Genomic DNA, 24,029 nt, shown 5'->3' with positions numbered 1-24,029 from the left:
AAATATTACATTGAAGAACGTGTCACCAGCCCTGCCTTACTATTTGCTAACCAAAAGCGAAACTGTAAACTATGATAGTGACGCTGAACGCGACAGATTACTGATTATTTCTGTAGTTACTCGTCTAATTGATTTTCTATCATTTATTGATGATTCTTAACAATGATTACTATAAAAAAAAAAAAACATAACACCCTCCGCTTGCGGGGTCTTGAATGCCCCAGCAACCGGTGGTGAGAGTTCCAGAGTGACTACTGGCTTCTGTATCCGACCCTTGATCCAACAATCAATCGAAAGCTTCTAATTCCTAAGAAAAAAGCAGAAAGATTAAATTGCAGGCCGCCTTTGTGTTTGTGAATAAAAAACTCATTTCCAATATCGTTCAGTTTCCAATAAAGGAGAAGCCAGGTAAATACTCTTTTAATCAAACTTCTAAGTACGAATATTAACCCGTAGCGAGGATCAATTTATACCGAGTATTGCAACACTATGCATAATTTTAAAGAGAACTCAAATCAATTTGGTCAAATAAAACTCGATTTTCGGTAAGCAATGGTTTTAAAACAAGATGCACAAGGTCCATTTTACTCCGACTTTAAAGTGTCGGCTCTCGAACACCAACAACATTAACGAGTCCGATAATTTCATACTAAGGGTGCAGAGTGCAAACGTAGGAAGCTGTTAGCAAATTGTAAAAGGAAACTTAAACCAAAGAGGGAAATGAAAAAAAAAGGTTTTATCGCAATTTACTCTTCACCGCTTTTATGAAATTTAAAATATCTCACCAATGAGATAAACTTTGTTCTTTTTTCAGACAACTCATAACCAATTACTCTTGGAAAAGGCAATTTTTTGAGATGTTATTCATAATGTAATTTAATTCAAATTTTAGCTGGAATAAAGAACGTAGTAAGCTAATTGTTTCTAAAAATGAAAAAAGTTCTCGACTTTCAAATCAGCGTTTAATATTCTACTAGTCACATGATGTGATGAAAGTGCTTTATCATTTGATACCCATATAGAAGGGAGTTGTGAAAAAAAATGTAATTTGTAACTTGGTAATAGCGGCTGTCCTGGATTTAATATTTGTCTTTGTGTATAGTATTCTACTATTCAAATGTAATCCGCGTAATGTATACTGTGGAAAAATTTCTAATCCGCCATTTAGTAGCATCCCATTTGGACCGAATTTCATCAAACAGCTAAAAACACTCAAACAAAATATCATGCCTGTTAGAAAGCAACGATGAGGTCTAAGTTGGAGCACGCTTGCCCAGAAAAAGCCTATTCACTCTTGCCTTGAAGGTTCTCAAGTAATACGTGGCAGTAAACCGTTTCCGGGAGAGCATTCCACATCCTAGGGGGTAACATAAGGATGCCACCGCTCACGGCGTCTCAAGGTCGTGAAAAACAAGGATTGACACGGAGGAACAAGATTGTGAAGTCTACATTTAAATTAAATGGGGTCACGGATTATTACTCCCAAACCAAAAAGATTATGGACGTAGATAATAATGACATTGCGTACATTATTTGGAATAATACTCATTTCTATGTTTTGAGTAATATTAGATTGCAAGAAGCCTTCTTTCCTTTATATATTCCCTCTGTTTTATTGTATTGTAAATTCTACTTTGCGCTATCTACTAGTATAGCCTAAAACTCAAATGCGGTGAACAGTTGGAGAGCTAAAGGAGAAAACTTAAAGCAAAGCGCGGTGCGAAAAAGAAGGCTTTTGTCATTACTTCATGTTAGTCTGCCAGCTTTATGAAATTTTAAACGTCTCGTTAATGAGGACGCCTAGTTTTTTTTAAATAGCAGTTACTTATAAAGAAATGCTAAAAGAAAATACCGTAAAGTTTTTCATTTACGTATTTCAAATTCTGAAGGTAGTTTCCACGAATCTTTTACTTGGCTAACTATTTTTTATTCTATGCTTTTTACCTACAAGCACCATACGAAAGGCCATGGTGCGGTATTTAATGGAGCGCCTAACATCTCATCATATGTCAACGTGTATCCGAGTGAACGCGTGTAAGAATTGTGAGGAGGTGCGGTGTTATTTAATATAAGATATTATCGCCTGTATTTTAAACAGTAATAAAAGTGTGACCATCAAGAACAGACATATCAATTAGAGCCAACTGCCCCACAAAAAAAGCATGATGGGTATTTTGAAAAAGTACCCTATGATGTCCGGAAGGATCTACTATAACCAAAAAATATCTAATATTTGCAGAAATTAAAAGTTTTGCAAATTATATTTGAAACAACTACTTCCCGCGCAAACGCTCGCCGGGTGTCTTGGCCGTACTCGGACGTCTTAAGAAAATAAGAGCGAGAGAGTAAGTCCTTGATCCATAGCTAAAGGGATTGATTTTTGTATTAATAACAAAAAACTTAGCAAGTGATAGTTTGAAATCACAAAATACTTGATATACGCAGAGATTTTCGAAACTCATACGGTAGTTACATATTAATATAGACGTGACTTCATAAGTTTGAATTGGGTGATTCACATGTCATGGCGGATCGCTAGATTTTGCAGTCTGATTTTGTGAAAATAAATACCAACCTCACTTAGAATATAAAAAAAATACGTTTTTCATAAAACTTGAATCATATTTAATTACATAAATACAATAATTTAACGATTCTATGTAACAGTTATAATTCCTATAATCGTTTTTATATTCTGTTAATCTGTTGCAATGATAATCCGTGACTCCATGCTGGAAGTATTCGGGTAGATTTCACGGGGTATTTAAAAAAAACCTTTCTTAGCTATACATGTTATTAAAACAGATACTTCGTATCTTGGAGAAGGTCATAGGAAAAGAACATACGGTTCGCGATGAATTTTAAAAAGCGAAAAACGCGCACAAAGTGAAACAGCTAGTATAAAATGATTATATTATACATTTTCAATTTATTTTTTCAGTGTATCTGTCCGTCTGCTTGTGTGGCTAAACTTCAAATTTAGCATCAGATACCTTTTTGAGACTTTACATATACCACGTGATATTAGAAAATAGAAACTTTGAACGAGCGGTCACCAATTTTGGTGTAAATAATATTATGATAAATAACTCAATTGTTAAAAGGAGTTATATATATTCCTACAGAAGCTTTGTTTCGCTCAGCTAAGCCGGTGCTCGGAATAGCTTTATATTTTAAGCGAATTTCAAAAATAAGCAGAAGGCAAGTAGAGAAGACAACGTCGGATCGCTGGCTTTGAGCCAAAACAGTTTGTCGGCGGTTTATGGGAATACCTAGTGCATCCCGATTTACTGGAGGCGTTTTAATAAAAAATATAACTTTCACTACTTTCATTGTTGCACTATTCCCGATTTAGCTGTTTAAGCTTATAAATAAATAACCATTTTACATCTAAGCTCATAGCGTTGGTTTATGCACAGTGTTAGTGGACTCATCATCATCATCATCAAAGCTCTGCAGGCCTTGGCCTGGTCAAGCATATTTCTCCATTTTCGGCGGTCAGAAGCTGCTTCTTTCCAGCTCCGAACTCCCAGAACCCTGAAATTCCTCTCAACTCCATCACTCCACCGACCCCTAGGTCGTCCTCGGCCTCTACGCCCCTCCAAAGTGCCCTCCATCAACCTCTTTGGACTAACACTATATTTTATTACGAGTATTTCGTGCATAAAAGTGTTTACGGGTAAACCAAGAAAAAAATTATTTTTTATATCCACTGACCTAATAATACGTCAGTGGTTATATCAGAGCACTATCACCTGTTAGGGTTCAAAAAGTTTTTAAAAATACTTCCACATTCCACAAAAATCACAATATATAACTCGATTGATGCGAAGGGCTAGATTTGCTTTTATTATATGCGTGAAATATGAGTGATTTCTTAAGAATAAGGAGCTTATTTTCAGGAGTTTGCTAGTGAAAAAGCCAATGTGCTCGAAGATAAAATCCATTTTATCATCTAATTAAGTATAGATGACACTCGTCTCCGGCTCTTGTGAATAAACGTCTACGGGCCTACTGGCTAACTGTATTTGACGCTGTAAACAGGTCCTAGAAACTTCCCGAAAATATCTGGGTGTATAGACTCACCTAGTGCCCGCTACAGGCTGCCACACGGCGTCCAAGGGCGCATGTGCCGGAGGTGGGGGTTCCGCACCTTCGCCTCCTGTCTCCGTTCGACCCTCCCAGCCCTGAAAATAAACGTAAGATTATTTTAAACCATTTAACTCGATGACCGAAAAGCATACACAAGTAACCGAATTACGTAATTTGAAGGGTAAAAATATAAAATCAAAAGAAACATATTTATATTAACAACATACAAACTAACCCAAAATATTTGAAGTGCTTACTTATGATAACCCTATTGAAGTAAAAGACCGACACGCCCATAGTACTTACGCTAAGCGTACCTTTACAATGTATTGAATAAGTGACAGGAGTCACTTGATTTTAATTTTGCATAAACTACGGCAGTGGTTTACTTAAAAACTATTAGCGTTTCGGTTTAACAGATAAGTCTCAGAGACTTCAGAGGATTTATATGGAAATAATGTACTTCTAAAGCCTGTGAAGTATTATTTCGGTTTTCAATTACACGTTGTATATTTCAAGAAGTATTTTCAGAATGAATACGAATATTAGCGTGCTAGCTAGCAGTGGGACTGCACTGTCTGGTGCGGTCTGTCGACAATGGTGTATTTATTCACCTACCCGCTTAAATTTTATAATTTTTGTCCGTTTGTTTAACATTAGAGGAATGTATTATCAAAATTAAGCTTAATTTGCTATACTCCGCGAAAAGCAGGAGAATCTGTGTGGTGTAATTTATAATTTCTTCAATCCTTATACCCCACACCAAACAGATCTTCGGCAATATACCCTCTACGCACGTTTCACTCCGAAACCGGAGCATCATCAGGAGATGTTGACTTTACAATGATCTTAACAATTATTCATTGTAAAATCAACATCTCCTGAAGCTTAATTTTGATAATAGATCATGGATTTCCGCAAAGTAACGCCTGCTTCTATCCAATATTAGAGGAATGCGCAAGTCTCGTTAGTAAAAAAAAACTCTAATTATGTTAGTGAAAGGAAAAAATGTTTTGGTGAGCGTTGTTAGTTCCGAGAGTACTTGTGCAATAGGCTCTGAACAATGTGACTTGAACACCGTATATTTGCCAGTCAGTATATTTGATCTCAATAACAACGCTCTTCATTCCATCTCGATGTCTCCATATCCCTAATGACTTCTGCACCTTTCGCAGATAATGTGCAGTTTATGATATTGGAAATTAGGTGCCGTCCTACGTTGGCTGGTTAGAAATTGAGTGTCTAAGTGCTATCCTTACTTATAAAATATTTACTTTAAAACCTAAAAGGTTTCCACTGGGCTAGGTACTGAAATAATCCTGACATTAACAAATTACTTAATGGCATTTCCGTGTTGCGGTTCACTGAAAAATTACGCTCAATATTTAAGCACTAAAAAGCTTTCCTTTTTAAAGTAAATAAGAACAAAAGCCACGTCTGAGCGTCAATTTAAAGCCCCGACAAACCAAACAGGAGCAAATAATCGCAGGTTTTTCTTTGCTGGAATTTATTTTAACCGAAATAGCTTGATCGTGCCTGTATTCGTTACTCAAATGTTAATATTATAGTTAGAATAGTTGCCGGTTGCTTTCCCTGCATAGAAAATCTATGGTACCTATCCTATGTGTACCTAAAGCTATATAATTTATATACTAGATATCATAATCATTGATGTAGTGATTGATCCGAACGTAGTAAACAAACAAATAAACTCGCCATCGCATTTATTTATTTAAACTTTATTTATTATATTATTTTTAAGTTAATATCGTTTTGGTATAGCATATTTATATTGGTAGTTACATATTTATTTATTTGTATTTAGTTACAAGTATTGTTGTATTAACTTGACGGCCGACTAGCGCAGTGGGTAGCGGCCCTGCTTTCTGAGTCCAAGGCCGTGGGTTCTGAAAAAACTGTTTGTGTGTTGAGCAATAAGTGTTTTTCAGTGTCTGGGTGTTTATATGTATTTTCTAAGTATTTATGTATATATAATTCATAAAAATATTCATCTGTCATCTTAGTACCCATAACACAAGCTACGCTTACTTTGGGGCAAGGTGACGATGTGTGTATTATCGTAGTATATTTATTTATTTATTATTATTGAAGTGAAACTTCTTTATCGGGGTTGGAAAAAAATTTAGTGTAACATTTTTTCGTTACGCGTGACATTTTTCCGTTACGCGCCATCTTTTTTGTAAACAAAACTCAAGACTCGTCAAAGAGTTCCTACAAAATATCTTGACAGACTGAAACAAGTTCTATGAATATATAAAAATATAAAAATAAAAATGTAAGGTAAGGCAACCCATTTGTATCAATCAAGGACATTTTATTTAGTTTTTGGTGCACAAAAGTCTCTTGATCCTTGATAGTACATCCACTATAAACATCATTAGCAGTTGAAATTATTTTTTCTGAATAAGAGTTTAATATTCGATTATTATACTCAGTGACTGCGTAATTTGTATTAAATAATCGAATACCTTGAGGACAATTAGTTGCAGCTTCTTCTACGGAATAAAAACGAGATTCAATGATAGATATTTCACTTTCATTAAGACGTTCACCGTTTCCGATTTTTGTAAGTATTGGTCTAGTTCATAAAATTTCAGATTTCGCCATAATATTGGTCCAACAATAGTCTGCTTAGGTTGCTTGTAGATGGGAGTAGCGCGAACGGGAGGTAATTGACGTAAGTCTCCGATGAAAATAATATCTAATCCACCAAAGTTTGATTGAAAGTTATAGAAAAAAAAAAAAAAAAACATAATTTAATTCTATTACAATTAATGAAATTCAATAATAATCTCTCTAATCTTTGTAGTAATAAGCTAAAATGAAATAATTGTAGAATTTGTATTTATGTCTATGATAATAAAAGCCTTTTATTAAACTTTATCTAATTTAACTTTATTTAACCAATTTCTGTAAATTTTCATATAGTAAATTATTTTTTGAAAAATAACGTCATAAAGAAGTTTCACTTCTTACGAGTGTACGCTAGTATACGCACACATTTTTAGTATTATTAAACTATATTTAAGTAATGAAATATTTTTGTAGGGGTATACATACAGGTATTTACTGTACCTACCTATTTTCTGTACTAGTTTTTAGTCGGCATTGCTTGCCTGGAAGAAATCGCTATGAAGCGATGTGGTCGCCAAATTTGAAGTTATACTTCTTTTGGCGCGTTAGGGAAAAATGATAAGAGTAAATTTCTAAAATGCGCGCGCACTTTGTCACAAAAAACTGACGCCCCCGAAGTTAGTTATAAGGTTTGACCGTGTACACTTTCAATTGTCAAAGTCTGCGGGCTCATTCCGGTGATTTTAATGTTGAGTAAAACTTGGTTGTCCGATAATGAGTCTATTAGAATTCCAAATTTAATTATATTTATTTTGTCCATTTCTTTTATTATGTAGTAATATTTTATTTGTGAAATTTAAATAAATTTTGTTTAAATAGGTAATGCGTTATAATAAAACTTTCAATGTATTAAATAGCTTTTTTCTATTGTTAGTGTCGTTTTTTCTACAAACTAGAATAAGGCGAAAGATAATTTTTTTTAAACGATTTTTATCTTGTAACGCCAAAGAAGTATAACTTCTAACGCGTTTACATAAGTGCAAACAAGTTTTTTATGTACTTTTTATGGTGTGCAATAAAAAAAAGTTTATACGTTTATGCATTCATTCAATATTCATATAGAAGTAATAACAAATATTTTAAGAAGGTACTGTTATGAATTATTTTCACAAAAGGATACGCATCCTGTTGTGAAAATAATTCATCTTTGATCTTAAGTTTCAACAACATTGATCGGAATAAAACTCTTTCCCGGGGTATAAATCTATACATAAAAAAGAGAAAGTGTGTGGGTATGTTCTGTATAGGCTCCGAAACGGCTGGACCGATTTCAATGTAACTTTCAGGGAATCTTCGGATTGACCTGGCGAGTAATCCTGTCAAGTTTTGTGACGATCGGGGCACTCCTATTTTTAAACTGTCAAATACAGCTTTTATTTACTATGATGATATTCTATTGTTGGGTGTACATGATCTTCACCCGCTCGAGAAGAGAATATAAGAGAATGAATACAGAGAGAAACAAATGATTTAATGTATTATGAGACCTAAATTAAAAATTTAATGATGTAAGTTTATTGTTTAAAAAAAAATAAGCAAAATCTAGACCGGCGAAGCGGGCTGGGTACACTAGTAGATTATAAATGCAATGATCTTTTCACTTGTTACGTGGAATTACTTTTGTTCCATTTTATATTAAGTATTCTACATAGACAGATCAATTAATAACGAGATTATAACTTTCTCTATTATTTTCTACCATCCACACTTTATTTAATAATGCTAACATAACTTAGAACTTAGGATGAGAAATAAAGTAATATTCATTGAAAAATGCATATCAAATTTCTTAACCGTTGGAAAATTGTTTATATAAATATAATATTATAAAATAATCATCGACATAATTCAAATACCCAAAGGACCCGCCGCACAGCAAATTGTGACCAAAACATTGAAATTGGACTAAATTAAAGCTAGCATCGGAAAAGTTCTGAAATAATTTATTTAGGAAAAATATCAAGTGCACCGAATGGTTGCACAAACAGAGTATAACACAATCACAAAACATTTTAAAATATTTCGATTGTATGGAGCTTTTTCTGCTCTGGTGAACGCTGTGTTTGTGCGTTTATTTGATACCATTTTTCTAATAACTTCTGGGCCTATTTTCAATGCGGTTTTTAAATATCGTACGTTACTTATACTATTTGGAGAGAGCGGCGGAGTGGTTAGAAACTTTTATTAGTTATGTACGTTTTAAGATATCGTGAGGAAACCTGCACGCCTGACAGTTCTCTATATTTTTGTTAAAGGCGTGTGGAGTCCACCAATCAGCTTTGGGCCAGCGTGGTGGACGACGGCCTAAATCCTTCTCATTGCGGGAGGACCTTTAGTGGACCTTTTATGCTTTCTTAAAGCAAACTAGCGGATTCAGGATGCTTAGTCTGCGCAGACATTCTGATTTCCTATGAGTCTGAGAGGTGTTTTTAGAACTGTTAAAGAGATGTAAGAGCATTATCATATCCATTACTACCACTATTTATGCACGCCCAAATAGTTCTTAGACAGCAGAATACTTTCATTCTTACTTGACACTTTTTGTTATTTTATGGTTAATCTACAAAATATCGTCAAAAATTTTAGCTTACGTAGTATTCTGATGTATAAACTATGTTACTTTACAGGTTTATCAAAATCCATTTTGCGTAAACGAGTACGTATATCCGGACAATGTTTCATGTTTATATTAGTAGTAGGTAAGCTGTGCCAAGCAATAAGTGCATTTATATTTTAATAACTTATTTATAATGCCAGAATAAACTGTATTTCATTTACAGTACTTGACCACTGACATTTTAAAATTAGCGCCACATTAAGCAGCTTATTTTAATTCGCGTGAAGCTTGCTTTGAAGGTACCTGAAGTTAATTTTTTTTTTAAATAATGTTTAAATTACCGCTACCTAATGTTACCTAACAGATCTTTAACTTATTGTTTACACACGGTTTGCCGACAACACGAAGATTCATGTCACCAAAAAATCCTAAACGGTATTAGCGCTGAGTAATCGATAATGTCAATGGATCGAATTGGTAGGTTGATTACGTATCTCAGATAAGGCTTATGGCAGGCTCGCGATCTTTGCCGTCAAATGTCACTTTTGCATAGAAGGAAAGACACAAACGTCGCAAACCTGCCCTAGACGTTTGAAACTATGTTCAGGGCTCATGTATGGTGGGAGTATCCATTCACAAGTTGCAAGGTTGCCTCCATTATCTTATTCTGACGCGCTCGAGTAAATCCCGAAAACCTTCCTAAACAGACTTAAATGAAAATATGCTAGAATTTTCATATATTACAGCTTTGTAAACAAAAACCTAAAAAATCTCATGAATATCTTGCTTATCAAAGCCAACCGTGGACGCAAATAAACTAAAGAGTTACCAGACAACACGGCGCGGCATTCTAATTTTAGCATGCAGCCAAAATAGAGTCGGAAAAAAATTGAGCTTTCTTATTAGGCATTCTGCAGTAAAAATGAAAAAATGAAAGTGTGGAAGACCACGTTGCTAAATTGAAATTCTGCGAGCGACGTTAACCAGCCATCAGCCGGCGAGTTGCATAAACTACCGTCACAAGTGGACGCTTTTGTATTGTTGGACACAAACAGTCGGGCTATTTGTTCACAAAGCACTGCTTTTATTTTAAAAATACAACATAAGCCGGGTTAATTTATAAATTATAGAACAAAAAGTTGTAATCCGTACTAATTTCATTATTTATTTATTTGATACCTAATATTAAAATGAACATGAAAAAGATCAGGATGTGCATAAGTACAACTAATCTCTAAAGAGATTTCTATCAATCGCCCTCGAAATCTCGATCGATTCTTAACTGGGTAAATTGAAAACTTTGTAATGCCAAAAATGTTATAACAAAACAGACGTCAAATTAAGCTACTCATTAATCAAGTAAATAGGCTAGACTTTAGTAGGTCTGAAAGCATTTCACTGATACTTTACGGTAGACAAAAAAATGCATTGCGTTTTTCTTCAAAATAATTTTTGACAGATCTGTTTTTAGCTGCAATTACGAGTGACAATGAGGGTGGAACTAACTCGAGCATTTCCAAAGCTCACGCTCCCAAATATATCTTAAGAATTCTTCGAAGTAAGAACGACGCTTAAAAGTTATTACGAGTAACTTTTCTCTTTTCATCTAGCTTAGGAACACAGGTACAAACATTTAAACCTGCGTCGAGATAATGGCTTTTACAAAATTATTTTCATTCGGTCAAAGAGCTTTTAGTGCAGAAGTTCATTTCTTCTGTGCAAAAGTGTCAATTTGGTAGATTCAAATTGTCAAATTTGCTAATTGCTTACTATAATAACAAGTAGTATAAGTGTTTGAGCGTGTATTTTTTTAAATCATGTTTTTTCATATGATACCTATTAAACGTCCAATCCTTATGAGCCGTTCCAAAAACAACTTACCATCGCTTCTTAAATTAAAATAAAGTGTGAAAATCTGAACATTCATTATAGCTCGTCACACATTATTAGCTGATTGTTTTCCGAAATAAATAATTGTTATATCTCTGGCATCAGTTTGCAAACTTCCAATAACAACAATGCAATAAGGTTCCTCAGAGATTTACAAGATGGTTTTATAAAAAAATTACCTTTATTAATAGTTAATATATTATTATTAATTTTTTTACTTAAAAAGATTTTTTTGTGACATACATTTTATAAATAAGGAAGCAAAGCCAGTTTTCGGAAACAGGTTATACAAGCAAGTATACGCGTACGTATACTTGCTTGTATAACCTGTACATACGTAAAGTTTATATCGAACTATTAGAAAAAAAAATACACGAGAAGTAACATATTTAAAGAAGTTAAAATAATGACGGTGCATAGTCAGTACATATATGAAAATTTAATTTATGTCCATAAAAATATATCAAAATTTAAAAAGAAAATGCACTGTAACAATATTAATATTAGAAGCAAAAATAAACTCGTTGTGCAGTTTACTAGGCTACACAAAATTGCAAATTCATTCAAGGGCAATTGTATATTATTTTATAACAAATTACCAAATGAAATCTTTGAGTTGTCTCTCAATAAGTTCAAAGTTTATATAAAACGTAAGCTTACAGAAAAATCCTATTATAACATTAAGGATTATTTAAACGATAAAAAAGCTTGGGTGTGAATTGCTCTAGCTTCATAGCTTAATTTAAATTTACTGGAAGATGGTGATAACAAAAAAATAAATTTACCCGGCTAAGTTTGTTGTGGGCTCTTCTTAGACCAGGGCGCATTTGGAACCCTCGTAGCTTTAGATTTAAGTTGGCGAACGAAGTTATAACCATCCCGTTACAATTATGTAAACAATTATGTATGAACGCTTCATAAGTGCCTGTGATAGGCCTACATGAATAAAGAAAATTTGAATTTGAATTTGAATTTATTTCCAAAAGAAGATTGCTTGAAAGCTTTATTCATACCTGTAATAATACTAGCAACCACAGACCCGAATACAGCATTGCAACAATGCCGCTTGGCAGCAGAAATAAGCATGGCCGCAGTACTTTTGATGACAAGCTCTGTCAAAAAAACCGTACTACTACTAAACACTATTTTTTTACGCTATCATTGATTAATTAATTTTTTGTCTTATTATTATAAATGCCTAATAATTATAAAAACAGAACTATTCAAAATTTAAAGAAAAAATCATCCACCCTCCGCTTGCGGGGCTTTAAAATACCCAAGGAACCGGCGGTCAGGGCTCCAGAGTGAGGAACCTCCCCACATTACGCGCCGTTGTAAGGACAACTGCCTTCTGTATCCGACCCTTGATACTTGATTTGACAACCAAGCGAAAGCTTCTTAAGATGTTGGTCGAAGCACTTCGCCAAAAGACCATTCATTGAAACGACTATCGGAACAATAACCGACGACTCAACACTCCACATGGCAAAAATCTCGTGAGCAAGGTGCAAGTGTTTACATACCTTTTCCTATTCAGCTCTCACCAGATTCATCATTCATTCATTCTTCATGTGGAATAGTAATGTCAACAATTTTTGCACGGCGTTCTTATCGATCGACTAGCACTATATACGGTCTTTTATTATTAGAACCTATATATCCCAACATCATATTTTTTAATTTCTTATATAACTCGCACACCATATATTCCATTGTTATAAAAAGAAAACAAAAAGAGACGTTTTTCTTTCTGAAACCATTATCTTTTGTGGCGAGAGCGGCACATGGCGCGCTGAAGTAATAAAAACAAACTACTTTCATCCTTCTGATATCAAGGAGGAGCCCCGAAAATTTATCTTTTGCGACAAATTGATACTCGCTATGATTTCCTATTTCAGTTGATTTTGACCTATTTCTACGATTTCAAAGGTAGGATTTAGGTAAATAATTGAAGTTGATACTTTACGGAAATGAAATAGTGTATAGCTAAAAGTAAACAGTTAAAATTAACTAGTTGTTATCAGTTTTCGTTCGCGTTTCTTACGGTTTTTTTACAAATCCCATGGGGACCGTTAGATTTAGATCTTCTGCGGCTGTTTTGTGAACATTTTTTTAGAGGGCCCTCCATAATCGATGCTGAAGCTAAAACTGTTATTTTTTCATTGTTGTCTGTCTGTACAATTTTAAGAGAGTTCATACATTTTCTGCGAGATTTCCAGGATAAGCACGGGTGGGTTAGATGCCCTTAAAATTTTAACAGTTCATATAAATAACTTCACAAAAATTATAGATCTGAAGGTCAAACTCATCTCCCAAAAAGTGAGGTCGAAGTCTTAAACACTAGGCTATCACCGCTTAGTTATTCGTGATGAAATATTAAATTCTTATCTGTAATATGTATTTACACGCCGCGCCGCGCCGATAGGGTATAATGTGTTGAATCTGCATCTAATTGTTACGAACTACCTTCACATACACACACACACACACACACACACACACACACACACACACACAGACACACACACACACGCACACAGTCACACTCTCACTCACACACACATACAAATATATATATATATATATATATATATACGCCACAGCCACTCAAACCGACTTAACTACGCTGGTTTTCTTAAGGTAAGTCTCTAACTGATTCTTTGCATTTCCGCATGGACGGATTTCGTTACGGTTAATGCCTGTTATCTAAATCATCTAATTGTTTTCGCTTCAATCTCTGTATAGCGAATGTAGTGATTGCACATTTTCTTTGCATCGTATTAACGCATCGAATGTATATCCGACTCGAATACTCTTACTATACGATTTGTAAAGTACAAATCGTATAGTAAGAGTACTTTGATTCGAATTCTGTTACTCTGTAACGTTAGAGTAAAATGGTTTATTTTTAACCTGGTTTTAAACTTCGTCCAAACTTCCACAGCAAGCGCTATTGTAAAAATCACCATGGCAGAGTGTAATGTAATTTATGACCATTGTTTTAAAGATCCAATTCGTGCAGACTTCATCAGAGAGTGCTCTTGTAAAATGAAAATTCAGATTACAGAATTAGCGACTCTAAAAGGGGTAGAACTAGATCCATATTGCTTTGACGTAACTGTGTCAAGCATGCCTTTAAATACTAAGCGTACTAATTAATATATATCATTTTCGTATCACCGTATCCGTGTTGTTGACGGGATAACACGTGTGATGATAACATGGATGATGATACTCGGAATTCCGCTCTGCTACCCGATTCACTAACTTTCCCAACAGTTGCTAAGCGGTGGCCACCTGTTATACCCATACAAAATAAGCGATGAGTTGACAACTGTCGCTATCAAATTCTGCGTTTCGGGGACGAGTTGGCAACTTGTTGGAAAAGTAAATAGTGAACTAGAACACTGTGATACTATACGGCCGTTCCATTTCGATACCTTATATGTCCGATCATGAAAAGCGAGTTGACAGAGAACTGAAAAGTTTGATGGAGTGAATTGACAATGCTCTTGGTCTCGCACGAGACCAAATCGAAATTGATTGATTAATTTGACTGATAATACACAGGAAATTTTTACCAAAAATACCTACTAATATCTTTTGTTGGTTTTTCCTTTCACGCAGCAACGGTCACATGAATAATAATATTAGCAGGGATACCACATGAATAGTAAACGGTTGCAAGGCCGCGCAGAACTAGTTATTCACATAAAAAGGTATAAAATTGGGGCTGGGGTGTTTCGCAACGACCGACCCGGAGTAAAAATGTCAATAGCAAGGGTCGAATCTCATTAGTCAGCACTTTCGCCGCCAGGGGCGTTCGGCGTCAACGCATATGAACCTCTCATTCGTCTTGATTGATCCGGCTTAAGGACGTAAAGGATACCTACACGTGTTCAATCAAAGTTAGCGAACTTTTATATCGGCGCTTTTGAATGAAACCGTACCTACGAGCCTTTTCAAATCCTATCAGAGTTAGGTACGCTGTGCTCTCAAATGGGTGTAAGTATGTAGTCCACGAGGTTTGCTTTTATATATTATGATACGATATATGTTTTGAAATCCTTTCCAAGTTACGCTATGGTTATGCTCTCAAATAGGTAGGTATTTGTTCCTCAAGGCTCGCTGTTATAATATATCATGATAGGTACTATACATATTTTGGTATCGTTTTTAAGTTACGTTATGGTAATGCTTTCAATAAGGGATGGGATTCTTCAGGAATAGCTGTTATGTATCATGACATGTATGTTTTGAAATCCTTCCAAAGTTACGCCGTGATAATGCTTTCAAAATAGGTGGGTATTCCTCTCAATTCACTGTTATATATCAGGGTTATGATTTATGTTTTGAGATCTTTTCCAAGTTACACTGTTGGAATGCTCTCAAAAAGTGATGAATTCTTCAGGGCTCGCTGTTATACATATCATTATACTATGTATGTTTTGAAATATACGTAATATATAAGTATAAAATATACATAATATATAAAAGTAGATCTTAAAAAATATAAAATAAAATTAAAAATATTTTAATAGACAATATTCAAACTAAAATAAAGTTTTAAACAATGAGTATGGCATTTAATTACGTTAATTAAAATACAATTTTTGGCTAGAAACTACCTAGTACCATTGTAAGGTACATTTCAGGCAGTGACGGGTATGACTGTATATTCAACTCGTACCACTAATCATTTTCTACGTGGCTTCGCTAACACGAAATCGCTGGGCGGGACCTTCTTTCCCGGTAAGATGTTCACTAGCCACAGCCGAAACCTCACACCATACCAGTAGCCTGAGTTCAAGATGTGCTCGCTCACAATCGACGAGTAGTTGTCGCATATTCAACTTAATGCCTCTCGCTTTAGAGTCGCTATTCCTGTATTTCTGATTGTTTTGTTAAAACCTATCAAAAGCCCGAGGTTAAGGATTGAAGAAGTGTGTTGAGGGGAATTTCAGCTTTAATTCAATTCACATAAGATCAATTTTACTCTTGATGTGAGTACAAATGTGTAAGGTTTAGAGTCGCAAATCCCATACTTCTGTTTTTTTTTACTAATGTTTTGCCATAAGCCCTAGCTGAATTATTGCCCGCAAATTTGAACTTTATATACTCATGAGATCCATTTTGCCTGAGGTTCAAGTATGACAATATTCGAAAACGACTCTTCGATTGAGAGCGAGAAAATCTTGTACTAAGTGTTCTAACCAGAGAAAAAAAACACGATAAATTCCCAAATTGTCTCTGCGATCGAACGTGGTACGACCGACCCTGAACCTACAGCGCTCACCACCACGCCAGAGATGTCGACTAAAACCACAGTTACCACATTGTTATATCGCTTATTGAAGCATCCGGTCATATTTTTATTACAGTCATACCGAATATCTGCGTCGCCAGTTATTTTTAGGTATGCTAACCACATGCTAGTATGTGCAATCCATTCAGCTTGCGTTCTTTGTAATAATATTTAGCCGTTTGTGACCGTACATCACTCCAGCAGTTGTAATTTACATAAAGCACCTACCGCACCTGTCTACTTCCGCGTTCATGTGACGACTAGCTGTTGCCCGTGACTGTGTACGCATTTATTTTGTGTTTTAAAAAATCTCGCAGGAGTGCTTTATTTTGCCGGGAAAAAAATAGTATACATTTTATCCCGGGTAAATGAAGGTTTCTTTTCACCTAAATCACTAAACATCCGATTAAGGTGATACGTTTTTCCAAGGTTTAGTGAAAACGGGCATTACTCAAACATATTGTTAATCACTCACGCACAATCTAAAACCCAACACCTGTAGAACCAACGACTACATTATAAACTGTATCACGAGTCATGACGTCATCTCTTATCAACCGCGTACCGTTTTGGGGGATTCATTCCTTTGTAACAACATTGTGTAGACTACCATTCCCCTGTTCCCCGTTCTACTTCTTAGTGTATATTAAAAGTTACTGTAATCTCACCTGAAGTATCAATGTTGTCTAATATGGTATCGGGCTAGCCTGCTGAGGTATGACAGTTATATTAAACCCATATATCTATGGAATTGTACTGGAAGGTTAAATCAATTGGCAGCACGTCTTTGCCGGTAAGGGGGTAAGTAGCCACGACCAGACCAGACCAGAGGAAAATTATAAAATACATAAATTATAAGTATTAAAATTGCCCCCGCCGGGAATCGAACCCGGGCCTCTCACCTAAGACCACGACACTCACCACTGCGCCAGCGAGGTCATCATAACAACTAATTTGCTATCAATAACTTTAACGTTTGCCCCGTTTTTATTTCTTCGAACACAATTAGCCTTTTCTGCAGTCTCACCAGATGATAAGTAATAATGCATTCTAAAATGGGCGGCCTAAACTGTTAAGAGGTATAGCAGTTATATCAAACCTGTACCCCTAGTAACGTAATTAATATAACGACAAACTCCTTTTATACTCCTATTTATTCCTATTTTGTAGGGGACAGAGAGGAATAATCCTATTTTAATAGGCTAGTATTCTGTTTGAACATTACTTTTCAGTTCTTCGCAATGCGAGGATTACTATCATTAAAGATACGGGTCCCCTAATATGGAAGCAAGGCCAAGTCAAGGCTAGAATAATTAGGCAATTATTGTTACCAAACGGCTTAAACTATAATCAACACATGACTGGACACAAAGCGATAAACGTAATGTTTCTAAAATATATTCCACACACAATTTCTGATAAGTTAATTTCACCGCGTCCCATCGCCCGCTCCTTGCTAGACGGGTTTGCAGCGTGATGCTAAATAGCCCAGCTTCCTCAACAATTGAACTGTTAAATGCCAAAACAATTTCTCAAATCCGACTAGTAACTTAAAAGTTTAACAAGATCAAATAAAACAACAAAAAACGGCATTATTAGTACCTTACTATTCCCCGAAGTTTTCCGAACGATTTCGTAATGCTCATGCATTCAAACTTCAAAGTTACGCAAAAATTATTTCAACGAAGGTTCTTTTACGCAACGTACCGTAAGCTCTAAAAAGGAATCTTTTTTCCCGATATAGCAATATTTTTTATTGATGCTCCGCTCCTATTGATTATACTATATCTTCCTCGTTCGTCTTCTTAAAGGGCCATCTTATTTTGAAAGTCGGCGATCCCTTAGGCAACTTGTTTTTGGTGCCGCGACCCTGCCTAATGAACGAGTGCTTTTCCAAAATCATAGGCGTAGAATTATGTTCTTCTTCGCCCCACTTTCCATAACTCTTGCCCTGTATGATGAATTGTAGTTGGTCGTATTAACGGTTTCACATAAAATTAAGAAGAAAACCACGATAAATAGACTATGCAACACGAATAATAAATCATCTGGAGGACCTTCTAAGGGTTAGAGCATTCAAACAAACAAACACTTCAGTTTTAGAATACTACAGTAAAGAGTATTTAGTTTGATTCCCATAAAACCAAGGTATAGATAGATACGCGGCTACTGGCCGAGACGAATAACAACAGACAGCCATGAACTCAACCGACTACACACGTGGGTGCAATGACCCCTAGATGTTCCTTGCCCATGGACTAATGAAATAATAATTACTTTCTTCGAACTGTTTGCAGTTAGTTTTATTACGTTATTACAACGTCTTGTTGGGAAATAATTTCGTTTGATCATTGATTTTTTCGTTTAGTTTTAATACTTACTAGAACATTTTTGCGGAATGAGTCGATGGATTCAGATTTGCATCTCATCGAGTCAAACTTTATTTGTCAGAACGTAGTGCTTATATGTATGCCCCTTGGTTGATATTTTTATTTAAATTTTTAACGTTCAGACAAAAGTCTAAAATAGAAGATATAAAAGAATTCTAAAGTAATAATTTAAAAATGATTGAATAAAATTTTCATTTTGATCTCGTGTGGTTAATAACTTCGATCCAGCATATTAGATATACTGATATAAGTGATATTTTATTTTTCTAATTGAATCCACAAATATAAAAAAATGCCGTCTCGTAGAATGCCTACTAATGAACCACTATGGACCACGAATACGTTTAACGTTATTACGTTATATTTTTGTCATCAAGTAAATAACCTCTTTCACTGTGTGACCCGCGCCCTCTAGTGGGCCGGTAATGTGTTGATATTATGATGATGAAATACGAAGTATGTTAAGAACGGCTTGCCGAAAAAAGATCGTACTCTCAAGTAAGCATTAGGTAGTTTTAAGCACGCGCTTGGTATTATTTTAATATTTAGCACCAATGCGTCGGGTCGGTGACTTTTTGCTTGTTCAATGACTCAGTTCTTCCATTTTTTTTTTTAAAAAGGATATGCGTATTATTAGTAATACTTATTCAACACTTTTAACACTCAACAGAATATCGTTAAAAACAAAATACTCGGCACTAACCGCGAAGAAAACATAAGTATGTGTTAATATTACTTATACCTACTATCAATACTCATAACAGATAGGCCTACTGCTAGATTAGACTGCATCATTTCTCATTTCATCGCTACTAGGTGTGATTGCAGTCAAGGGCTAACATAGAGTGGAATTTAAAAATAATTGGTTTTCTGATCGATTTTTTATTGTACTGCATATCCTTTGGAGCCGAATACACATTACCCCTTAGGTAGGTACTCGTAAATATTGTATTTGAATTATTATTCCTAAAATTTATCAGTTTAAGTTGTTGGATAATTTAACAAAATAAATAGATACTGCTATTTCAGTACAATAACTACTCATCGAAACGATGTTCGACTAACATTATTCGAACGATTTCCCTTGGCTCAAATATCTCAATAACCCTATTAAAAGTTGAGTAGTTAAATATGAATAAATGAATGAATGAATGCACTTGTATCGTACACCACAGAGAAAATTCACAGAGATACAAATAAAATAGAGCATTAAGGTACAATTTGGCTTCCAGGCAACCAAAGGCGTAGAAGAAAATGCTATAGATACTTGGTAGGTGGTAAAACATATATATAAGTATGACATTATGATATAATAACTTTAATATAAAATAAACAAATAAATATTAATTACATATTTAAATTTAATAACGCTAAATAAAGCAGTAAGTAAAAGTAGTGATAGTTTTCTGGTTAGGACTTCGGCTCCATTTCGGGCGAACCTATTCGATCCCTGGCAATCTCTAACTTTGCGGAGTTATGTGCGTTTTCAAAACATCGTGAGAAAACCTGCATGTCAGAAAGTTTCCCAGAACGCTCTCATGGAGAGCCAACCAATTCTCATTTGGCCAGAGCGGTGGTCTACGGCCTATAACGTTCTCATTATGTGAGAAGACAGAACCGTTAAGTAGGCGGGTAAAGGGTCGATAATGAAGATAATGAATTACATACTGCTAATTGCATACAAAATATTCGTAGAATATCGTAGAGCTTATCGTAGCAAGTAGTGGCGAACAAGTGACCAGCAGGACTAAAATGCACGCGACGAGATAATAATGTGTACCCATTATCACGCCTTGTGTTTAGCCCTCCGGTGTCCATTTGAGTGGCATCGAGTTGATTCCCGGCACGCACATATTAGCACTGGGTATTAAAAACATACGGCCTAAAGAATTCTGATAAAATAGATCCATCATCCCAAGCCTTTTATCATATATAATTCAAACATTTCAGTTTAAACCTGAATACTTTAACTGTTTTTTTACGTGTAGATATTACGAAGATAAAGCGATACTGTAGATTAGAACATTTGATAGTGCAATGATCTGCCGATAACTTAGATGCCTGTCTAGAATCCAGTAGAAGACATTATCAGAGATTACGACTGATATCCACAGTGGCAAATCAATTTGAATGTGTCACCTTGCGCTAAATTTAGTGTTAGTTCCTTTTAAATTGAATAAACTAGACAGATATTCAAAATATTATGCATAGGTGTCCATGATAAACTTTCAAGTGTATGGTCTTATTTGATTGATGTGGAGTTTTCATCAAATAGCTCCAAAACATCGTCACTAACTAGGTAATGGAGATTATCGCAAAATGTTTTAGGTTGATGGAGAGAGCTATACTCGAATTATCTCTTCGTGATCAAATAGACGAGATGTCTTATAACGAAATTAGGTACGTTAGAAGAGGAGATCCATCCATCCATCCAATTTAAAGTGGCAATGGCGATTCCCCCAACTGGAACTTGAATGTTTATTCAGTGTCTGTGTGTTTGGGTGTTTATCTATTATTAGTATTTATGTGTCATTAAATTCATATCAATATTCATTAGCTATCTTAGTATCCATAACAAGCTACTCTTACTTTGGAGCTAGATGGCGATATGTGTATTGTCGTAGTAGTAGTATTTATAAGCATTTATTCATTTTTTACAGATGACTATGATTGTTTTGTTGAAGGGTTGAAAACTCGCCCTAAACAGAGAAAATCCCACAACAAACACAGCCGGTTTAATAAAGGGTGAAAGAAAATCGATGTGGCTGTTGTGGTTGTTTATACCTGTAGATCGCCGCTGTCGGGATCTCGGCGAGACAGGCGTGAGGTTTTTCGCATATTATAATACCTATTTTAGCAATTCAGTCACTCGGTGGGACATATTGCCACTATTCAATACTTTGAACACGTGATAATAATACGCAGAGATCGATGTTAATATTTACTTAACCTAACCTAAGGTTTTATCTGTCTTACAATCAATATCGGAGTTCCCACTTAAAATCTACTGAAGCTTGCAATCTCGTTAAGTTCATATCCAATAAAAATCAAGTCAGTCATGAAGGACAGTGATATTCATATGACGAAGCTATTTTATTGGTCAGTATCTATATCCAGAAACAAGAAGAATAATCCCATCTCAGGGTTCAAGCATCTAAACCTGGATACCACCAACGTAAGTAGTAGGTACTCATCAGGACTCTCAAAACGATAGGAATAGTCTCGTTATTAAATCAAAAATAACGAGGCTATTCCTATTATTATGCAAATATATTATATTTGCACTAGCAAATATCCCTGGAAATCACCAATGTAGGTATATAGTAGATACACTCTCTAAGCTAACGAGTCCAAACATGTTGAATTGAGAAGATTATATAAAAAATCCAAGTATCCAAAACTGGTAAGGATATTTCCTTAAGTAAAACAGGCCCTTTGCTCACCTTCCAGCTGTACTCCACCTACTGGACTCATCAATATTATTCCATCGAGCATAAACAAGACTAGGCTTTTTTTTAGGTTGTGGAGTTTCTAGTTCTGCATCTGGCCCTGGATACCGAATAGGGTTATAGCACATATCATAACAAATCAAAAGAGCTGAAACACGATTGAGTTAATATCTTCTTTAGCCAAGAAGTTTCTATGGCAACCGTCCAGCTTCCTGAAATTCAACCAACTTTCTCGTTTAAGAGTTTCTTAATCCTTTGAACACTTTTCATCTTCATCCTGACCCTCGATAGCGCGTAAAGCTCAAAAAAGGCTTTTTCCTACTGTCGAGGATTCCTTAAGGAACCCAGCCAGCTTCAACCAATTCTTCCAGAACCTTTGGACGGCACATCCGGAATTGTCTTGGCTAATCTATCGAACTTAAACACGACGCAATTTTGCTATCCAGGTAAAGAGTTCCTTTGACTACCTTCCTATATATTATTATTTTTACCGAATTTACAGAAGAATTCCAAATTTTAGCGCAATAAGATGCCAAGGAACGCATGAAAAACTCATAGCAAATATTAAACAGGAAAGACATCTATACTTAACAAAGATAAACAAAAACTTCTAATGATTCGAACAGATCATGCAAAGATCGATGATCTTTTTGAAAATAATTACCTGTAGGTCGTCACTGTAACGAGATCTCGTGGATCCAGGCGTGGGTCGCTCGAGCAACAACAGTTCAGTAAGAACTATTACACCGAATACAGCAAAGAACATGATGAATATGAAGAAGCTGATGTTGGCGCGCTCTTTCGCGCGGGAAGGCGCCGCTCGCGCCCGCCACCGCATCGTGTCGGCACTGGACTCGCGATCATCAGCGCGAACCGGCAAAGGCCGACCGTAACCGCGGGCGACACACTACTGAACGTTCGCACTCGGTCACTAGGGCCGGAACGCTCGGCGCCCTTCCTCGCGGCACAACACGATCACTCCCGTCCTCCCCAAAGAGGATACAAACACTGCGGTCCCTCCACCCCACACTGACGCACACGAACTGACAGCCACCGGTTTGATTATTTGGGTTGCAAGCCGCTATTTGCCGCACAACAACTCATCTTGTTCTGATTCATAAAAACAAAGAAGCTTTTCAATTTAGAATATCGTTAAAGCGGTTGCGCCTCGCAACAGGTGTTCGATATTTATTTTAAGAACGTCTGTCAAGTTTAACAATTATTTTTTTGTTTCTAAAATCAAATAATAATGAAAACATTAGGTATTCACAAAACGACAGTTTTGAAACATGGTAAGTAAGGTTTAAAACGGTCTCAATGTGAATTAACACTATGATACACTTATGACGGTACAGTTAACGTCGTAACTAGGCAAGATTGAGACAATATTATAAGATTTCGTGACTGTGTTCCGCTAAATCCTCTTATTATATGAGCTAGCAACCCAACCGGAGATCGCCAACACGCATGCGTCACCCGCCCCCCGTTCAATGCCTTTCATTGACGGCGATTCGTAAGCTCCCGAGCTTTCCTGAATTGAAAATCTGTACATTCTATTAAAACATTAAACCGAGATGATATAAACTTATATTTAAATCATTATACAGAACATCTCATTTAATTTATTTAATGACGCTAATAAAAAAAACCCTGTGCCTAGATATATAGATCATGATATAGATACATTCTAA

At 35.6% G+C, this 24,029-nt stretch overlaps 1 protein-coding gene across 1 annotated transcript in view; it reads right to left on the bottom strand.

Moving 5' to 3' along the window:
* The window catches only part of LOC120629208, a 104,378-nt gene extending 81,146 nt beyond the window's left edge, over positions 1 to 23,232 (bottom strand). The window contains exons 1-2 of the mRNA XM_039898067.1: positions 23,003 to 23,232; positions 4,087 to 4,187 (exon numbers count right to left, since the gene is read on the bottom strand). Of these exons, the coding sequence (XP_039754001.1) occupies positions 4,087 to 4,187; positions 23,003 to 23,176 (275 nt within the window). The 5' untranslated portion in view covers positions 23,177 to 23,232. The remainder of the gene's footprint in view (positions 1 to 4,086; positions 4,188 to 23,002) is intronic.
* Between the last annotated feature and the right edge of the window lie 797 nt (positions 23,233 to 24,029).

This window comes from Pararge aegeria, chromosome 14 (assembly GCF_905163445.1).
Source record: "Pararge aegeria chromosome 14, ilParAegt1.1, whole genome shotgun sequence".
Lineage (NCBI taxonomy): Eukaryota > Metazoa > Arthropoda > Insecta > Lepidoptera > Nymphalidae > Pararge > Pararge aegeria.
Note: the sequence above shows the minus strand (reverse complement) of the source record. Positions and strands in the feature narration are given on the sequence as shown.